The sequence below is a fragment of the Mirounga leonina genome, unplaced genomic scaffold, assembly GCF_011800145.1.
Source record: "Mirounga leonina isolate KUSES-001 unplaced genomic scaffold, KU_Mleo_1.0 Mir_224, whole genome shotgun sequence".
Lineage (NCBI taxonomy): Eukaryota > Metazoa > Chordata > Mammalia > Carnivora > Phocidae > Mirounga > Mirounga leonina.
This window is the reverse complement of record NW_023270615.1, coordinates 2703906-2720784: the sequence shown is the minus strand read 5'-3', so window position 1 is coordinate 2720784 and position 16879 is coordinate 2703906. Positions and strand designations below refer to the sequence as shown.

The 16879-nt window shown below is 37.1% G+C and overlaps 1 protein-coding gene across 3 annotated transcripts in view; it reads left to right on the top strand.

Annotated features, from left to right (window-relative positions):
• The window catches only part of VPS13A (vacuolar protein sorting 13 homolog A), a 266825-nt gene that overhangs the window by 88286 nt on the left and 161660 nt on the right, over window positions 1–16879 (top strand). For all 3 annotated transcript variants that reach the window (XM_035029011.1, XM_035029013.1, XM_035029012.1), the window contains one exon: window positions 1739–1856. In XM_035029011.1, the coding sequence (XP_034884902.1) occupies window positions 1739–1856 (118 nt within the window). The remainder of the gene's footprint in view (window positions 1–1738; window positions 1857–16879) is intronic.

The window sequence follows — 16879 nt, the reverse complement described above, 5'->3', positions numbered from 1 at the left end:
CCAAGTATCAATAGTGCTGAAATTGAGAAATCCTTTGGACAAGGTTGGAAAACATTGGCACATATTTAAAATATTTGTTTTTATACACGATAATCAGAAGAGTCTGCTCACAGCCAGAGGCATTCCAGCCTGGGGCCTCTGACCCTCTAGGCCATAAAGAGCCACACAAAGACCAAGGAAGATGTTAGGAGGATTGAGGAGGGTATCACAGGCATACCTTTACCCCATTCACTTTTGATGGAGTCCCTGATTCAGATCTAGTTTTTCGATGGAAGTCAACAGAGCCAGAAATTGACTTATGAGGAGCCACTCAAAGTAGATAGTGAGAGATTTGAGACTAGTTGAGCCCTCTTTTTGCTGTGTCATACTGTTTCTGAATCCCTGATGTGTTAGTAAACATAAGCATTTAGATAATTCAACAGTGTTGGATTGGTGAATGTTTTAGAGATCCGTGTGTATATGGTCAAATTTTAATTATCTGAGCTAACCAATAAAAAGAAACAATGAGAACCCAAAGTAATGGTTATTAAAAGTGTTAAATTATATATTTCTGGGACATTTTTATTTTCTTTATATTTGTTTTAGGATAATAAACTTGATTTCTGTTTTTATCATATTCTAGTTGGTGTAGGAGAAGCCCAGAAGTGTAGTGGGTGGCAAATATAAATTATTTATAGAAAACCCATAAATTTTTTTCAGTAATAAATGACAGTATTTGTGGTATGTTTGGTACACTTTGGTCATTTATTTTTGAACTCCATGAAGTATACTTAATATTTAACATATTGAGATGCTTTGTGAAGAAAAATTTGAAGTATTCCATTATTGTCTGAAAATTATTGAAATTCCTTAGAATTGTTTTTATAAGTGTTAACTGTTCTTAAATAATTGAATCTTTTTTAGAGCACTGTATTTTTGACATTGGGGTTACTTTAGGTAATTGTCATAAACTCTCTTGATAAATACTGAGAATAGAAGGAAATATTTCATTAATCCTGATACTGTTAGAATTTTAAAAATTGTAATAGAGTTCATTTTACTACCTTTTTCTGCATCTAATCTTTCATTGGCTTGGTCTTCCTTGATTGAGGACTTTTTCTTACTCAATTATTAGGCTCAGATGAGGTGTAATGTATATGAAGATGCATTGTATCACACAAATTTGACGTTAACAGATCTGCATGTAAATTTCAGCTTGTATCAGACACTAGCCCTTTGATCATAAGCAAATTAAAAGTTCCTGAGTTTCAGTTTTCTAAAATGAGATGATTAAACATCATTGTGAGAATTAAATGAGAATTTAAACATTGCCTAGAACAGTGCCTATTACAAATCTCGAATAATTGGTAGCTTTTATTAATACAGAAGAACTGTGCTTTTATTTGTCTTTTTCATTATTGCCTTAGAGCCATGTTATTTTTTGGGTGAAGTATCTGCTGGGTGTAGTGACGGTAAATGGATGCCCATGAGATTTGATTAAACTGTGTTGTTGGTTTTTTAGGAGGCCTTTTCTTGTTGAAACTGAGAGTCTTTGAAGCAGCAAAAGGAGTGAAAGGGAAATGAATCTACCTGCTCGTTGTGTGTACCTGGGAAGATGGCATTAAGATTATCTAGATGTAGGAAGATTTTTCCATACCATGCAGTATATGACTATGAAGTATTAATAGTGATTTTAGGTTTAATGTGTTTTTCAAATTATGTGTGTGCTAAATAAACATGTATTGTTTTCCATAATTAGGCGATGATTGGAGAGAAGCACGAAAACTCAGTGTATCTACACAGCATATTTTGGTACCTATGCACTTCAATGTGGAGCTCTCTAAGGCCATGGTTTTCATGGATTTAAGGATGCCCAAGTATGTATTGTCTCTTTTGTGAGATTGTAGATTTTCTAAGGAAATACCATATTTCACTGATTTTTTTTTTGTGGTAAAATATACGTAACATAAACTTTATTTTTAAGTGTATAATTCAGTGGCATTAAGTACATTCACATCCATCACCATCCATCTGCATAACTTTGTCATCTTCCCAAACTGAAACTATTCGTAAAATAATAATCCCCCCTCCCCCACTGATGGCAGTCATGATTGATTATGTTATTGCTCTATAAATCTGGCTACTCTGGGTACCTTACGTAAATGGAACCATGCAATGTTTGTCCTTCTGTGTCTGAGTTATTGTACATAGGATATTGCCTTCAAGGTTTATCCATATTGTAGCATATACCAGAAATTCATTTGTTTTTAAGGCTGAAAAATATTCCACTGCATATATTTATTTATTTATTTATTTATTTATTTATTTATTTAAGATTTTATTTATTTATTTGAGAGAGAGAATGAGAGAGAGAGAGAGAGCATGAGAGGGGGAGGGTCAGAGGGAGAAGCAGACTCCCTGCCGAGCAGGGAGCCCGATGCGGGACTCGATCCCGGGACTCCAGGATCATGACCTGAGCCGAAGGCAGTCGCTTAACCAACTGAGCCACCCAGGCGCCCTCCACTGCATATATTTAGATCACATTTTGTTTATCTCTTCATCTGTTAGTGGACATTTGGATTATTCCAATGAAATTTAGCTGGTGTAATAATGCTGCCGTGAAGATTGATATACAAATATCTGTTCGAGTCCTTGCTCTAAATTTTTGTTTATATATTCAGAAGTGGAATTTCTGGATCATAAGATAATTTTATTTTTAATTTTTTGACGAACTGCCCTACTTGTTTTCCATAGCAGCTGTACCATTGTATTTCCACGAGCAGTGCTCATGGGTTCCAATTTTTCCACCTCTTATTTTCTTATTTTTAAAAATAGCCCTCCCCAATACATATGAAGTAGTATCTAATTAGAGTTTTCAGTTGCATTTTCCTAATGATTACTGATTAGGTAATTTACAGGTACTTACTGGCAGTTTACATATTTCTTTGGAGAAATATCTTTTCAGGTCCTTTGCCCATCTTTAATTCGGATTTTTGTTAAGTTGCAGGAGGTTTTTTGTTTTGTTTTTAAATATATTCTGCATGTTAACTCTATCAGATAAATGATTTGCAAATATTTTCTCTCATTTTGTGGATTGCCTTATTTGTCACTCTTTTAATACTGTCCTCTGATGCATAAAAGTTTTAAATATTAAGTCCAGTTTATGTGTTGCCTTTGCTTTTGGTGTTATATCCAAGAAATTAAATTCAGTTCAGAGTTCTGTATCTTTTTTACAAGGAGTTTTATACTTTCAGCTTTCATGTTCAGTTCTTTGATAGTTTTGGAGTTTTTTTTTAGATACGGTATAAGGTGTGGACTCAGCTTTGTTCTTTTGTATGTGGATATCTGGTTTGCCCAGCACCATTTATTGAAAAGACTATCCTTTCTCTGTTGAATAGTCTTGGTACTGTTATTGAAAATCATTTGACCATATGTGTGAGTGTTTATTTCTGGGTCTTGTGTTCTATTTCCTTGGTCTCTGTTTCTGTCTTTATACCAGAGCCACACAGTTTTTGTTTTGTTTTGTTTTTGTTTTGTTTTGTTTTTGTTTTAGAGCCACACAGTTTTGATGACTATAGCTTTGTAGTAAGTTCTGAAATCAGGAGTATGAGTTATCCAACTTTGTTTTCTAGATTGTTTTGGCTATTTGGGGTCCTTTGAGATTCTGTATGAATTATAGGGTGGATTTTTTGTTTTTATAAAAGATACTGCAATTTTGATATGTATTGCATTGAATCTGTAAATGCTTTGAGTAGTGACATCTTAATATTAAGTCTTCCAATCCATGAACATGAGATGTCTTTCCATTTCTTTGTGTCTTCTGTGATTTCTTTCAGCAGCGTTTTGGTAGTTTGCAGTGTATGTCTTTTAATTCCTTGGTTAAGTTTATTCTTTTTGTTGCTATTGTAAATGGAATTGTTTTCTTAATATCCTTTTTGGATTGTTTATTGTTACTGTATAGAAATGGATTCTTCTGAGTTGATTTTAATATTCTGTAACTTTGCTGAATTCGTTTATTTCTATGTATGTTTGTGTGTCTGTGTGCAGAATTGTTAGGGTTTTCTACAAATAAGATCACTTCATCTTTGAACAAAGGCAGTTTTACTACTTTGTTTCCAATTTGGATGCCTTTAACTTTGTCTTGGCTAATTAGTTGCACTAGAATTTCCAGTGCTATGTTGAGTAGAAGTGCTTTAAACAGTCACCCTTTATCCTTAGCATAGAGGAAGAGCTTTTAGTCTTTCATCATTGAGTATGTTAGCTGTGGGTTTTTTCATATATGACCTTTATTATGTTGATGTAGTTTTCCTGTTGCTAATTTGTTGGATGTTTCTATCATGGAGGTGTGTTGAATTTTTTCAAATACTTTTTTTAGCAGAGGAAATGATCATGTATTTCTTTTCCTTCATTCTATTAATGTGTATTATAATGATCTGTCTTCATATGCGGAACCATCCTTGCATTCTAGGAATGAATTCTGGGTCATGGTGTATAATCTTTTTAATGTACTGTTGAGTTTTGTTTGCTAGAATTTTGTTGAGGATTTTTGCATCAGTGGTCATAAGGGATATTGGTCTATACTTTTCTTGAAGTGTCTCTGTCTGGCTTTGGTATCAGAGTAATAATGGCCTTAAAATGAGGTAGAAAGTGTTCCTTTCTCTGCTGGTGTTTCGAAGAATTTGAGAAGAATTTATATTCTTTTAAAATGTTTGCTAGAATTCACTACTGAAATCCTCTAATCATGGGCATTTCATTATTGGGAGATTTTTGATTACTGATTCAATCTCCATACTAGTTATAGGTCTATCCAGGTTTTTTATTTCTTCACAGGTTAGAGTTTTGGTAGGTTTAGGTTTCTAGAAATTTGTCCACTTTATCTTGATTATCCAGTTTGGTGTAAAATTGATCATAGTGCTGTCTTACAATCATTCTTATTTCAGTAGACTTGGTAGTAATATTCCTGCTTTCATTTCTGATTTTAGTTGTCTTTTCTCTTTTTATTTCTCAGTCTACCTAAAAGTTCAACTCTGTTGATCTTTTTGAAGAATGACTTATCAGGTTTGTTGAACTTCTCTGTTATTTCTCAGTTGTCTGTTTTGGTTCTCTTTGCTCTTTATTTCCTTACTTCTGCTGACTTTTGGTTTAGCTTGCTCTTTTTCTAGTTTCTTAAGGTGTAAAGTTAGTTTGTTGATTTGAGATTTTTTTTTTAAAGATTTTATTTATTTATTTGACAGAGACAGCGAGAGAGGGAACACAAGCAGAGGCAGAGAGAGGGAGAAGCAGGCTTCCCACTGAGCAGGGAGCCCAATGCGGGGCTCAATCCCAGGACCCTGGGATCATGACCTGAGCCGAAGGCAGACGCTTAACGACTGAGCCACCCAGGCACCCAATTTGAGATCTTTTTTTAACCTAAATGTTTACAGCCATACATTTCCCTCAGTATGGCTTTTGCTGTATTCTATAAATTTTGATATTCTGTGTTTTCATTTTTACTCGTCTCAATATATTTTCATATTTTCCTTGTGATTTCTTCTTTGACTTATTGTTTAATACGTGTGTTGTTTAATTTCCACATATTTGTGAATTTTACAATTTCCTTCTTTTGTTTCTAGTTTCATTCCACTGTGATCAGAAAAGATGCTTTCAGTGATGTCAGACCTCTAAAAAACTTGACACTTGTTTGTGTCCTTATTTATGGTTTGTCCTAGAGAATGTTCTGTGTGCATTTAAGAAAAATGTGTATTCTGCCATTTTGGTCTATTTTTGTCAATAGCATTGTTCTCGTCCTCTTGCTGGGCTTCTCTCTGGTTGTTACATCAGCTATTGGAATGGGGTATTGAAGTCTGATGACTGTAGATCTGTTTCTTTCCGCAATTCTGTCAGTATTTGATTCATATATTTGATGTTTGATGCATATATATTATATTATTAGTGAAATTACCTTTTTATCATTGTATAATGTCCTTTGTCTCTAGTACAGATTTTGACTTATAAACTCTTCTGACTGCTTTTATTAAAGCTATTCCTGATTTCTTACATTTATTACCTGCATGGGATATTTTTTTCTGTTCTTTAACTTTCAAACTGTTTGTGTCCTTAGATCTAAACTGCGTCTCTGGCAGACAGCCTATAATTGGATCTCATTTTTTTTCATCCATTCTGTCAATTTATATCTTGGATTTGAAAGCTTAAAGCATTTACATTTAAAGTAAATATCGATATGGAAGGACTTTCGTCATTTCGTTATTTATTTCCATGTTTTACAGCTCTTTTTCCTTATTTCTTCTCTTACTTCCTTCATTTGCATTTCGTTGATTTTTTGTGTGTGTGTGTGACATGGTTTGATTCCCTTCTGTTTTCCTTGTGTGCTTTATAGATTTTTTTATTATTATGGAGATTACATATGGCATTGTAAAGTTGTAACAATCCACTTAAAATTGATACCAACTTAACTGGAATGGTGTACAAAAAATTTTCTTTACTGTTCCACCCCCTTCATTTTATGTTATTGCTGTCACATATTACATCCTTATATATTGTGCACGCATTTAACATAGATTTGTAATTTTATGCATTTGTCTTTAAATCCCATAGAAAATAAAAAGTAGTTATAATCAGGGGCGCCTGGGTGGCTCAGATGGTTGAGCATCTGCCTTCGGCTCGGGTCATGATCTCAGGGTCCTGGGATCGAGCCCCCCGGGGGAAAAAAAAAAAGTAGTTATAATCAAAACTGTAATAAGTAATACTTGATATACATTTTTCATATAAATATGTTTATCTTTACTGAGATCCTTAAAATTTATTGTTAGCTGAAACTCTGAGCTGAGGATTCTACATAAAGAAGCCTGTTGGACTCTACTGAACTGTTAAGCTGATGTAGTCCTAAATAGTTTTAGATCTAACACTTTCATTTCTTTCCACCAGTATTTTTTCTCTCCCTTGCAAACATTGAAATCTCAGCCAGACATCTATTTTATAATTTAATCAAAACCCCATCTAACACTTGCCAAACAGCCTCAGGGGATTGTTACAAGAAGAGAATGCTCATAAAGTAGTGCTCAAGGCTTTGTGTCTGAAGCATAGGGAGAAGGATAGAGGTAAGTACTCAACAGCCTGGCCTTTTCCCATATGCTATGGATGTGGCTACTATTACTTACTGCTCTTGTCACATGAAAGAGAAAGTACAGTGACTCTGTCCACTAGCAAAGATAGTATAGTGTACTAAATCTTGTTCTCCTAGACTTCCTTCTTCTAGGAAATCAGACTGCACTCTGAAAATATTAAGGCAGAGAAATGTCAGAAATTTGGCTTGAGAAAGAGGAGGAAAGAAAGCCATTCTACACATTCTGCTGTTTTTTTTCATAACCCAGTACTAGGTGTAGTTTGATTTTAGATATGCAGCTTAGGCTCTTTAGTTCTTAGCCAGAGGTCCCACTGCCGATTTACTGTTGTGTAATATTTCTTGTAAAGATTGTCAGTGTGTGGTAAAGAACAAAGATATATGTGATTTCCTGTTGTAAACATGAGTATGAATTGATTCCTTTTTAGCTTATTTCTATGTATGCTAGACTCTAGGAAGTTAGGGAGTACCAGAAAAAAGAAGTTGATATTATTGAGAGACCTTGCTTTGGATTGTTCTATTTACTACTATACAATTAGGAATAATTTATGTACTGTAATGCAGGGAATATGTATAGTATAGAAACAATTGAAATAACTGATTAAAATACTTCTATCTATCTAAATAGATAGAGGAAGATCATGAGAGATCAATCCAATATAGCAGTTGCAGTTTTTTTCTGTAAAGGGCCAGATAGTAAACATTTTAGGCTTGAATTCCATATTGTTAGTCATAACTATTCAACTCTACTGTTTTAGGATGAATGCAGCCATAAACAGTACATAATGAAAACAAGTATGGGTATGTCCAATAATACTTAATTTATCAAAGTAAGTAACAGGCTGAATTACCCAATGACCATATTTTGCCACTCTCTGATCCCAGTGCATTATAGTCAGACATGACCAATAAAGGGAAAATATATTGGGAAAGTCATTTGAACTAGTATTCTAATGATACTAAAATTGCCTTAGGTTAGGATCAGAGAAGTACAGCTAAAATAATAAAAGGCAGAAACTAAATGATTTAGAAAGATCAAAACTGAGAAGCATTTGATTTCAATTTAGTGAGCTGGAGCAGTATAAAGTGAATATGATACTATATAAAACTCTGGAGCTGTGCAAGTATCAGGCAGCATCCTTTGAAATTTGAGCTTAAAACATTTAAGGCAAATATAAAGGAAGTCCTCTGCTATTTGGTATGTAGTATTTTGGTGCCCCCATTTTCAGGTTGTACAACTACTATGTATAAAAAAAATTGAAAAGTTTAGATATATTGAGACAGATTCATAATACGTATCTATGTTAAACTAGGATATATGGAACTAATTACATCTATTTAGTCTACTGGAGGTAAAAGAAAGCTTGTGATTTTCTCAAGAACTGCAGATATATTTTTAGACTGATAACTTTTCAACTCACACACATGAATAAGGTAAAGTTTTAGGAAAAATATAGAGATAAAAATGATGAGTAAAAATGTACTCACTTTATGAGATAATTTCTTTTTAAACTATTACTTTTTTAATAACCATGCATTACATCTTTAGTTTTTGATGTAGTGTTCCATGATTCATTGTTTGCATATAACACCCAGTACTCCGTTCAATATGTGCCCTCTTTAATACCTATCACCAGGCTAACACAACCCCCCCACCCCCCCTCCCCTCTAGAACCCTGAGTTTGTTTCTCAGAGTCCACAGTCTCTCATGGTTCGTCTCCCGCTCTGATTGCCCCCCTTTCATTTTTTCCTTCCTACTGTTTTTTTATTTTTTTAACATATAATGTATTGTTTCAGAGGTACAGGTCTGTGATTGATCAGTCTTACACAATTCACCATGCTCACCATAGCACATACCCTCCCCAATGTCCATCACCCAGCCATCCCATCCCTCCCACCCCCCACCACTCCAGCATCCCTCAGTTTGTTTCCTGAGATTAAGAATACCTCATATCAGTGAGATCATATGATACATGTCTTTCTCTGATTGACTTATTTCGCTTAGAATAATACCCTCCAGTTCCATCCACGTCGTTGCAAATGGCAGGATTTCATTCCTTTTTATGGCTGCATAATACCCCATTGTGTGTATGCATATATATATACACATACCACATCATCTTTATCCATTCATCTGTCGATGGACATCTTTACTCTTTCCATAGTTTGGCTGTTGTGGACATTGTTACTATAAACATCAGGGGGCGCGTACCCCTTTGGATCACTACATTTGTATCTTTCGGGTAAATACCCGGTAGTGCAATTGCTGGGTCATAGGGTAGCTCTATTTTCAACTTTTTGAGGAACCTCCATACTGTTTTCCAGAGCGGCTGCACCAGCTAGCATTCCCACCAACAGTGCAGGAGAGTTTCCCTTTCTCGGCATCCCCGCCAACATCTGTCGTTTCCTGACGTGTTAATTTTAGCCATTCTGACTGGTGTGAAGTGGTATCTCCTTGAGGTTTTGATTTGGATTTCCCTGATGCCAAGTGATGTTGAGCACTTTTTCATGTGTCTGTTGGGCATTTGGATGTCTTCTTTGGAAAAATGTTCACGTCTTTTGCCCATTTCTTGATTGGATCATTTGTTCTTTGGGTGTTGAGTTTGATAAGGTCTTTATAGATTTTGGATACTAGTCCTTTATCTAATATGTCATTTGCAAATATCTTCTCCCAATCTGTCGGTTGTCTTTTGGTTTTGTTGACTGTTTCCTTTGCTGTGCAAGAGCTTTTTATCTTGATGAAGTCCCAATAGTTCATTTTTGCCCTTGCTTCCCTTGCCTTTGGTGATGTTTCTAGAAAGAAGTTGCTGTGGCTGAGGTCGAAGAGGTTGCTGCCTGTGTTCTCCTGTGGATGGTATTTTGATAGGGATTGCATTGAATGTGTAGATTGCTCTAGGTGGCATTGACATCTTCACAATATTTGTTCTTCCAATCCATGAGCGTGGAACGTTTTTCCATTTCTTAGTGTCTTCCTCAATTTCTTTCATGAGTGTTTTATAGTTTTCTGAGTACAGATTCTTTGCCTCTTTGGTTAGATTTATTCCTAGGTATCTTACGGTTTTGGGTGCAGTTGTAAATGGGGCCGACTCCTTCATTTCTCTTTCTTCTGTCTTGTTGTTGGTGTATAGGAATGCCACTGATTTCTGTGCATTGATTTTATATCCTGCCACTTTACTGAATTCCTGTATGAGTTCTAGCAGTTTTGGGGTGGAGTCTTTCGGGTTTTGCACATAGAGTATCATATCATCTGCAAAGAGTGAGAGTTTGACTTCTTCTTTGCCGATTTGGATGCCTTTGATTTCTTTTTGTTGTCTGATTGCTGTGGCTAGGACTTCTAATACTATGTTGAATAGCAGTGGTGATAGTGGACATCCCTGCCACATTCCTGACCTTAGGGGGAAAGCTCTCAGTTTTTCCCCCTTGAGAATGATATTGGCTGTGGGTTTTTCATAGATGGCTTTTATGATATTGAGGTATGTATCCTCTGTACCTATACTCTGAAGAGTTTTGATCAAGAAAGGATGCTGTATTTTGTCAAATGCTTTTTCTGCATCTATTGAGAGGATCATATGGTTCTTGTTCTTTCTTTTATTAATGTATTGTATCACACTGATTGATTTGCAGATGTTGACCCAACCTTACAGCCCAGGGATAAATCCCACTTGGTCGTGGTGAATAATCCTTTTAATGTACTGTTGGATCCTATTGGCTAGTATTTTGGTGAGAATTTTTGCATCCATGTTCATCAGGGATATTGGTCTGTAATTCTCCTTTTTGATGGAGTCTTTGTCTGGTTTTGGGATCAAGGTAATGGTGGCCTCATAAAACGAGTTTGGAAGTTTTCCTTCCATTTCTATTTTTTGGAACAGTTTCAGAAGAATTGGCATTAATTCTTCTTGAAATGTTTGGTAGAATTCCCCTGGGAAGCCATCTGGCCCTGGGCTTTTGTTTGTTGGGAGATTTTTGAGGACTGCTTCAATTTCCTTAGTGGTCATAGGTCTGCTCAGGTTTTCTTCTTTCTTTCTGGTTCAGTTTTGGTAGTTGATACATCTCTAGGAATGCATTCATTTCTTTCAGATTATCTAATTTGCTGGCATATAGTTGCTCATAATATGTTCTTATAATTGTATTTCTTTGGTGTTGGTTGTGATCTCTCCTCTTTCATTCATGATTTTGTTGATTTGGGTCATTTCTCTTTTCTTTTTGGTAAGTCTGGCCAGGGGTTTATCAATCTTCTTAATTCTTTCAAAGAACGAGCTCCTAGTTTCATTGATCTGTTCTACTGTTCTTTTAGTTTCTATTTCATTGATTTCTGCTCTGATCTTTATTATTTCTCTTCTCCTGCTGGGTTTAGGCTTTATTTGCTGTTCTTTCTCCAGCTCCTTTAGGTGTAGGGTTAGGTTGTGTACTTGAGACCTTTCTTGTTTCTTAAGAAAGGCTTGTATTGCTTTATACTTTCCTCTTAGGACTGCCTTTGCTGCATCCCAAAGATTTTGAACAGTTGTGTTTTCATTTTCATTGGTTTACGTGAATTTTTTTAATTCTTCTTTAATTTCCTGGTTGACCCATTCATTCTTTAGTAGGATGCTCTTTAGCCTCCATGTATTTGAGTTCTTTCCGACTGTCCTCTTGTGATTGAGTTTTAGTTTCAAAGCATTGTGGTCCGAAAATATGTAGGGAATGATCCCAATCTTTTGGTACCGGTTGAGACCTGATTTGTGACCTAGGATGTGATCTATTCTGGAGAATGTTCCATGAGCACTAGAGAAGAATGTGTATTCTGTTGCTTTGGGATGGAATGTTCTGAGTATGTCTGTGAAGTCCATTTGGTCCAGTGTGTCTTTATTTCCTTGTTGATCTTTTGCTTAGATGATCTGTCCATTTCAGTGAGGGGGGTGTTAAAGTCCCCTACTATTATTGTATTGTTGTTGATGTGTTTGCTTTTGTTATTAATTGGCTTATATAATTGGCTGCTCCCATGTTAGGGGCATAGATATTTACAATTGTTAGATCTTCTTGTTGGATAGACCCTTTAAGTAGGATATAGTGTTCTTCCTCATCTCTTATTATAGTCTTTGGTTTAAAATCTAATTTGTCTGATATAAGGATTGCCACCCCAGCTTTCTTTTAGTGTCCATTAGCATGGTAAATGGTTTTCCACCCCCTCACTTTCAATCTGGGGGTGTCTTTGGGTTTAAAATGAGTCTCTTGCAGACAGCGTATCAATGGTTCTTGTTTTTTTATCCAATCTGATAGCCTGTGTCTTTTGATTGGGGCATTTAGCCCATTTACATTCAGGGTAACTATTGAAAGATAGGAATTTAGTGCCATTGTATTGCCTGTAAGGTGACTTACTGTATATTGTCTGTATTCCTTTCTGGTCTGTGTTGTGTTTAGGCTCTTTGCCTAGAGGACCCCTTTCAATATTTCTTGTAGGGCTGGTTTTGTGTTTGCAAATTCCTTTAGTTTTTGTTTGTCCTGGAAGCTTTTTATCTCTCCTTCAATTTTCAATGACAGCCTAGCTGGATATAGTATTCTTGGCTGCATATTTTTCTCATTTAGTGCTCTGAATACATCATGCCAGTCCTTTCTGGCCTTCCAGGTCTCTGTTACCAATCTAATGTTTCTACCATTGTAGGTTACAGATCTCTTGTCCCTAGCTGCTTTCAGGATTTTCTCTTTGTCTCTGAGACTTGTAAGTTTTACTATTAGATATCGGGGTGTTGACCTATTTTTATTGATCTTGAGGGTGTTTCTCTGTGCCTCCTGGATTTTGATGCCTGTTTACTTCCCCAAGTTAGGGAAGTTCTCTGCTATAATTTGCTCCAGTATACTTTCTGCCCCTCTCTCTCTTCTTCTTCTGGGATCCCAATTATTCTAATATTTATTTGCCTTATGGTATCACTTATCTCTCGAATTCTGCCCTTGTGATCCAGTATTTGTTTATCTCTTTTTCTCATCTTCTTTGTTTTCCCTCATTTGGTATTCTATATCACTAATTCCCTCTTCTGCCTCATTTATCCTCTCCAAAAATGGACAGCCTCCATTTTTGTTGCACCTCAATAATAGCCTTTTTGATTTCGACTTGGTTAGATTTTAGTTATTTTATTTCTCCAGAAAGGGTTTTCTAATATCTTCCATGCTTTTTTCAAGCCCAGCTAGTATCTTTAAAATCTTCATTCTGAACTCTAGTTCCGACATCTTACTAATGTTCGTATTGATTAGGTCCCTGGCTGTTGCTACTGTCTCTTGTCCTTTTTTTTGAGGTGATTTTTTCCTTCTTGTCATTTTGTCCAGAGGAGAATAGATGAATGAGAGAACAAAATGCTAACAGGGTAACAATGACCCCAGAAAAATATACACTAAACAAATCAGAAGAGCCCTGAAACCAGGGGAAAAGAAAGGGAAAGAAAGAAAAAAAAAAAAGAATGTAATCAAATATGATCAGGCTGGTGAATAGTTCAGTGCCACACACTAGATTTTGGGCGTATTTTGGTCTGTCAGAAGAAACTGCCTCCTAAATTTTAAAGAAAGAAAAGCTTATATATGTACAAAAATAAGGGTAAATACGATGAAGGGCTGGAATATGACTGTAAAGATGAAAATTGTAAAAGATTTTATAAAAGGAATTGATAAGTTGGTTGAAAAAAGAAATTAAAAAAAATAAAAGGGATAGAATCTTGTCAGGCAGGAGAGTAGAACAAAGCCATACACTAGAGATTTAGGGTATGTTTTGGTCTGTTAGAGGAAACCGTATCCCAAAATTTTAAAGAGAGAACTATATATATATGCCAAAAATAAGGTTACAGTGAAGGGATAGAATATAACTTTAAAAATGAAAAATAAAAAAGTTTTTAAAAAGGCATTGATTAGATGTTGGTTGAAAAAGGGAAAAAGAAAAATTAAAAAAAAAAATTAAAGAAAACTAAAAAAATTAACTTTGAAAGACTAAAGAATCATGGGGGGAAAGCCATGAATTCTATGTGCAGTATTCCCCTAGCATTGGAGTTCTGCCGTTCTCGTTGATCAGTAAACTTGGTCTTGGCTGGCTGTTCTTGCTGCTCTTCTGGGAGTCAGGCCTGTTGCTGTGGTTCCCACATGTCTTTGCCGGAGGCGGAATTCCCCTGCCCTTGCCGGTCGGGTTAAGTAATCTGCTCAGGTTTGCTCTCAGGAGCTTTTATTCCCCGCAAGCTTTCCGTACAGCTTTGGAGGCCGAGAGTGAAAATGGCAGCCTCCCAGTCTCTGCCCTGGAGGAGCTGAGAACTCGGGTCCCCACTCCTCAGTGAGCCCCCAGAGAAAAGCAGTCAATCAGTCTCGTCTCCCTGGTCTCCCATCACATTCCATGCTCACCAGGCCTGTGACCGAGCGTTTCTATCTCTGGCACACGAGCCCGTTTGGATTCTCTAAACCCATTATATCCCTGCGGTGCGCTCCCGCGCTGCTCCTCCCCGGGGGAGGAAGGGGAGTCTCCCTGGATCTGCTGCTTCTTTGGTCCCTGCTGGAAGAGCAGTGGCCAGACTGTGCCACGGATCGTTTATGGCAACCCTGAGCTGAGGGCGCACTCCTCAGCTCCGTCTCTACAGCCGCCTTCCCCGCTCTGATCCCTGGGAGCTCTGCCGCACTCAGGCATCCCCAGTCTTTCTCTGACATGAGGGTCCTGAGACCACACTGTCCCAATGAGGGTTCCACCCCCTGCTTAGCCACTGGAGTGATGGCCCTCAGCGGAGCCGACTTTTAAAAGTTCCGATTTTTGCTCCGCTGCTCTATCACTTGCCAGAAGTGGCCAACGGAGGCCCCTCCCCCGCCGTCTATCCTCCCGAATATCGCCTCGGATTCACTTCTCCACACGTCCTACCTTCCAGGAAGTGGTCGCTTTTCTGTTCAGAGAGTTGCTGCTATTCTTTTCTTTGATCTCCTGTTGAGTTCATAGGTGTTCAGAATGTTTTGATCCCTATCTAGCTGAATTCCTGGGACCAGACGAAATTTAGGTCTCCTATTCCTAAACCATCTTGCTCCTCCTCCTAAACTATTATTTTTTAAAAGACTATTTAGAGGGGCACCTGGGTGGCTCTGTTGTTTAAGCATCTGCCTTCAGTCCCGGACCGTGGAATCAAACCCCCCCCCATTTTGGGCTCCCTGCTCAGTGGGGAGCCTTCTTCTCCCTCTCTCTCTGCCTGTCATTCCCCCTGCTTGTATTCATGTGCTGTGTCTCTCTCTCAAATAAATAAAATCTTAAAAAAAAAAGACTACTTAGAACAGTTATAGGGTCACAGGAAACAATTGTTGAAGTATAGTTGACACTAAGGTTACATTTGTTTCAGGTGTACACAGTGATTTGACACTTCTGTATGTTGTGCTGTACTCACCACAAGTGTAGCCACCTTCTCTCACCATTCAGGCTATTACAGTATCATTTGACTGTATTCCTTGTGCTATACCTTTTTATCCCCATGACTTGTTCATTCCATAACTGGAAGCCTGTACCTCCCACTGCCCTTCACCCATTTTCCCCAACCCCCTCCCCCTTCCCACTGGTAACCATCACTTTATTCTCTGTATTTGTGTTTCTTTGTTTTTGTTTTTTAGATTCCACATAGAAGTGAAATTATATGGTATTTATTTAACTTAGCATTATACCTTCTAGTCTTTCCATGTCACAAATGGCAAGATTTAATTTTTTTTCATGGTGGAGTAATATTTCATTGTATATATGTACTACAACTTCTTTTTTTTTTTTTTTAAGATTTTATTTATTTATTTGAGACAGAGAGAATGAGAGAGAGAGAGCACATGAGAGGGGGGAGGGTCAGAGGGAGAAGCAGACCCCCCGCTGAGCAGGGAGCCTGATGCGGGACTTGATCCCGGGACTCCAGGATCATGACCTGAGCCGAAGGCAGTCGCCTAACCAACTGAGCCACCCAGGCGCCCCTGTACTACAACTTCTTTATCCATTTATCTATTGATGGACACTTGTGTTGCTTCCACTGGCTTTTTTTAAATACTACTACAAACATAAGTGTGTATGTATTTTTTCAAATTATTGTTCTCATTTTCTTTGGGTCAGTAACCACCAGTGGAATTACTGGGTCATAGAGTATTTGTTTTTAATATTTTGAGGAACCTCCATACTGTTTTCTGCAATGGCTGCACAGATATACTTTCCTGCCAATGCTGCATGAGGATTCCTCTTTCTCCATATTCTTGGCAACAGTTGTTATTTGTCTTTTTGATTTTAGTCGTTCTGACAGGTGTGAGGTGATATCTCACTGTGGTTTTGATTTGTATTTCCCTGATGATGAGTGATGTTGAGCATGTTTTCATGCATCTGTTAGCCCTCTGTATGTCTTAATTGGGAAAATGTCTATTCAGGTCTCTGCCAAATTTTTTTTTTAAGTTTTAGTTATTTATTTATTTGACACAGAAAGCACAAGTAGGGGGAACAGCAGGCAGAGGGAGAGGGAGAAGCAGGCTTCCTGCAGAGCAGGGAGCCCAATGCGGGGCTCGATCCCAGGACCCTGGGATCATGACCTGAGCTGAAGGCAGACGCTTAACTGACTGAGCCACCCAGGTGCCCCTCTCTGCCCATTTTTTAATTGGATTGTTTGTTTTTTTTGGTGTCAAGTTTTAGAAATTCTTTATATATTTGATATTAACCCTTTATCGGATATATTATTTGCAAGTATCTTCTCCCATTCAGTAGGTTGCCTTTTCATTTTGTTGATGGTTTCCTTTGCTTTGTGAAAGCTTTTTATTTTGATGTAGTCTCAGTAGTGTATTTTT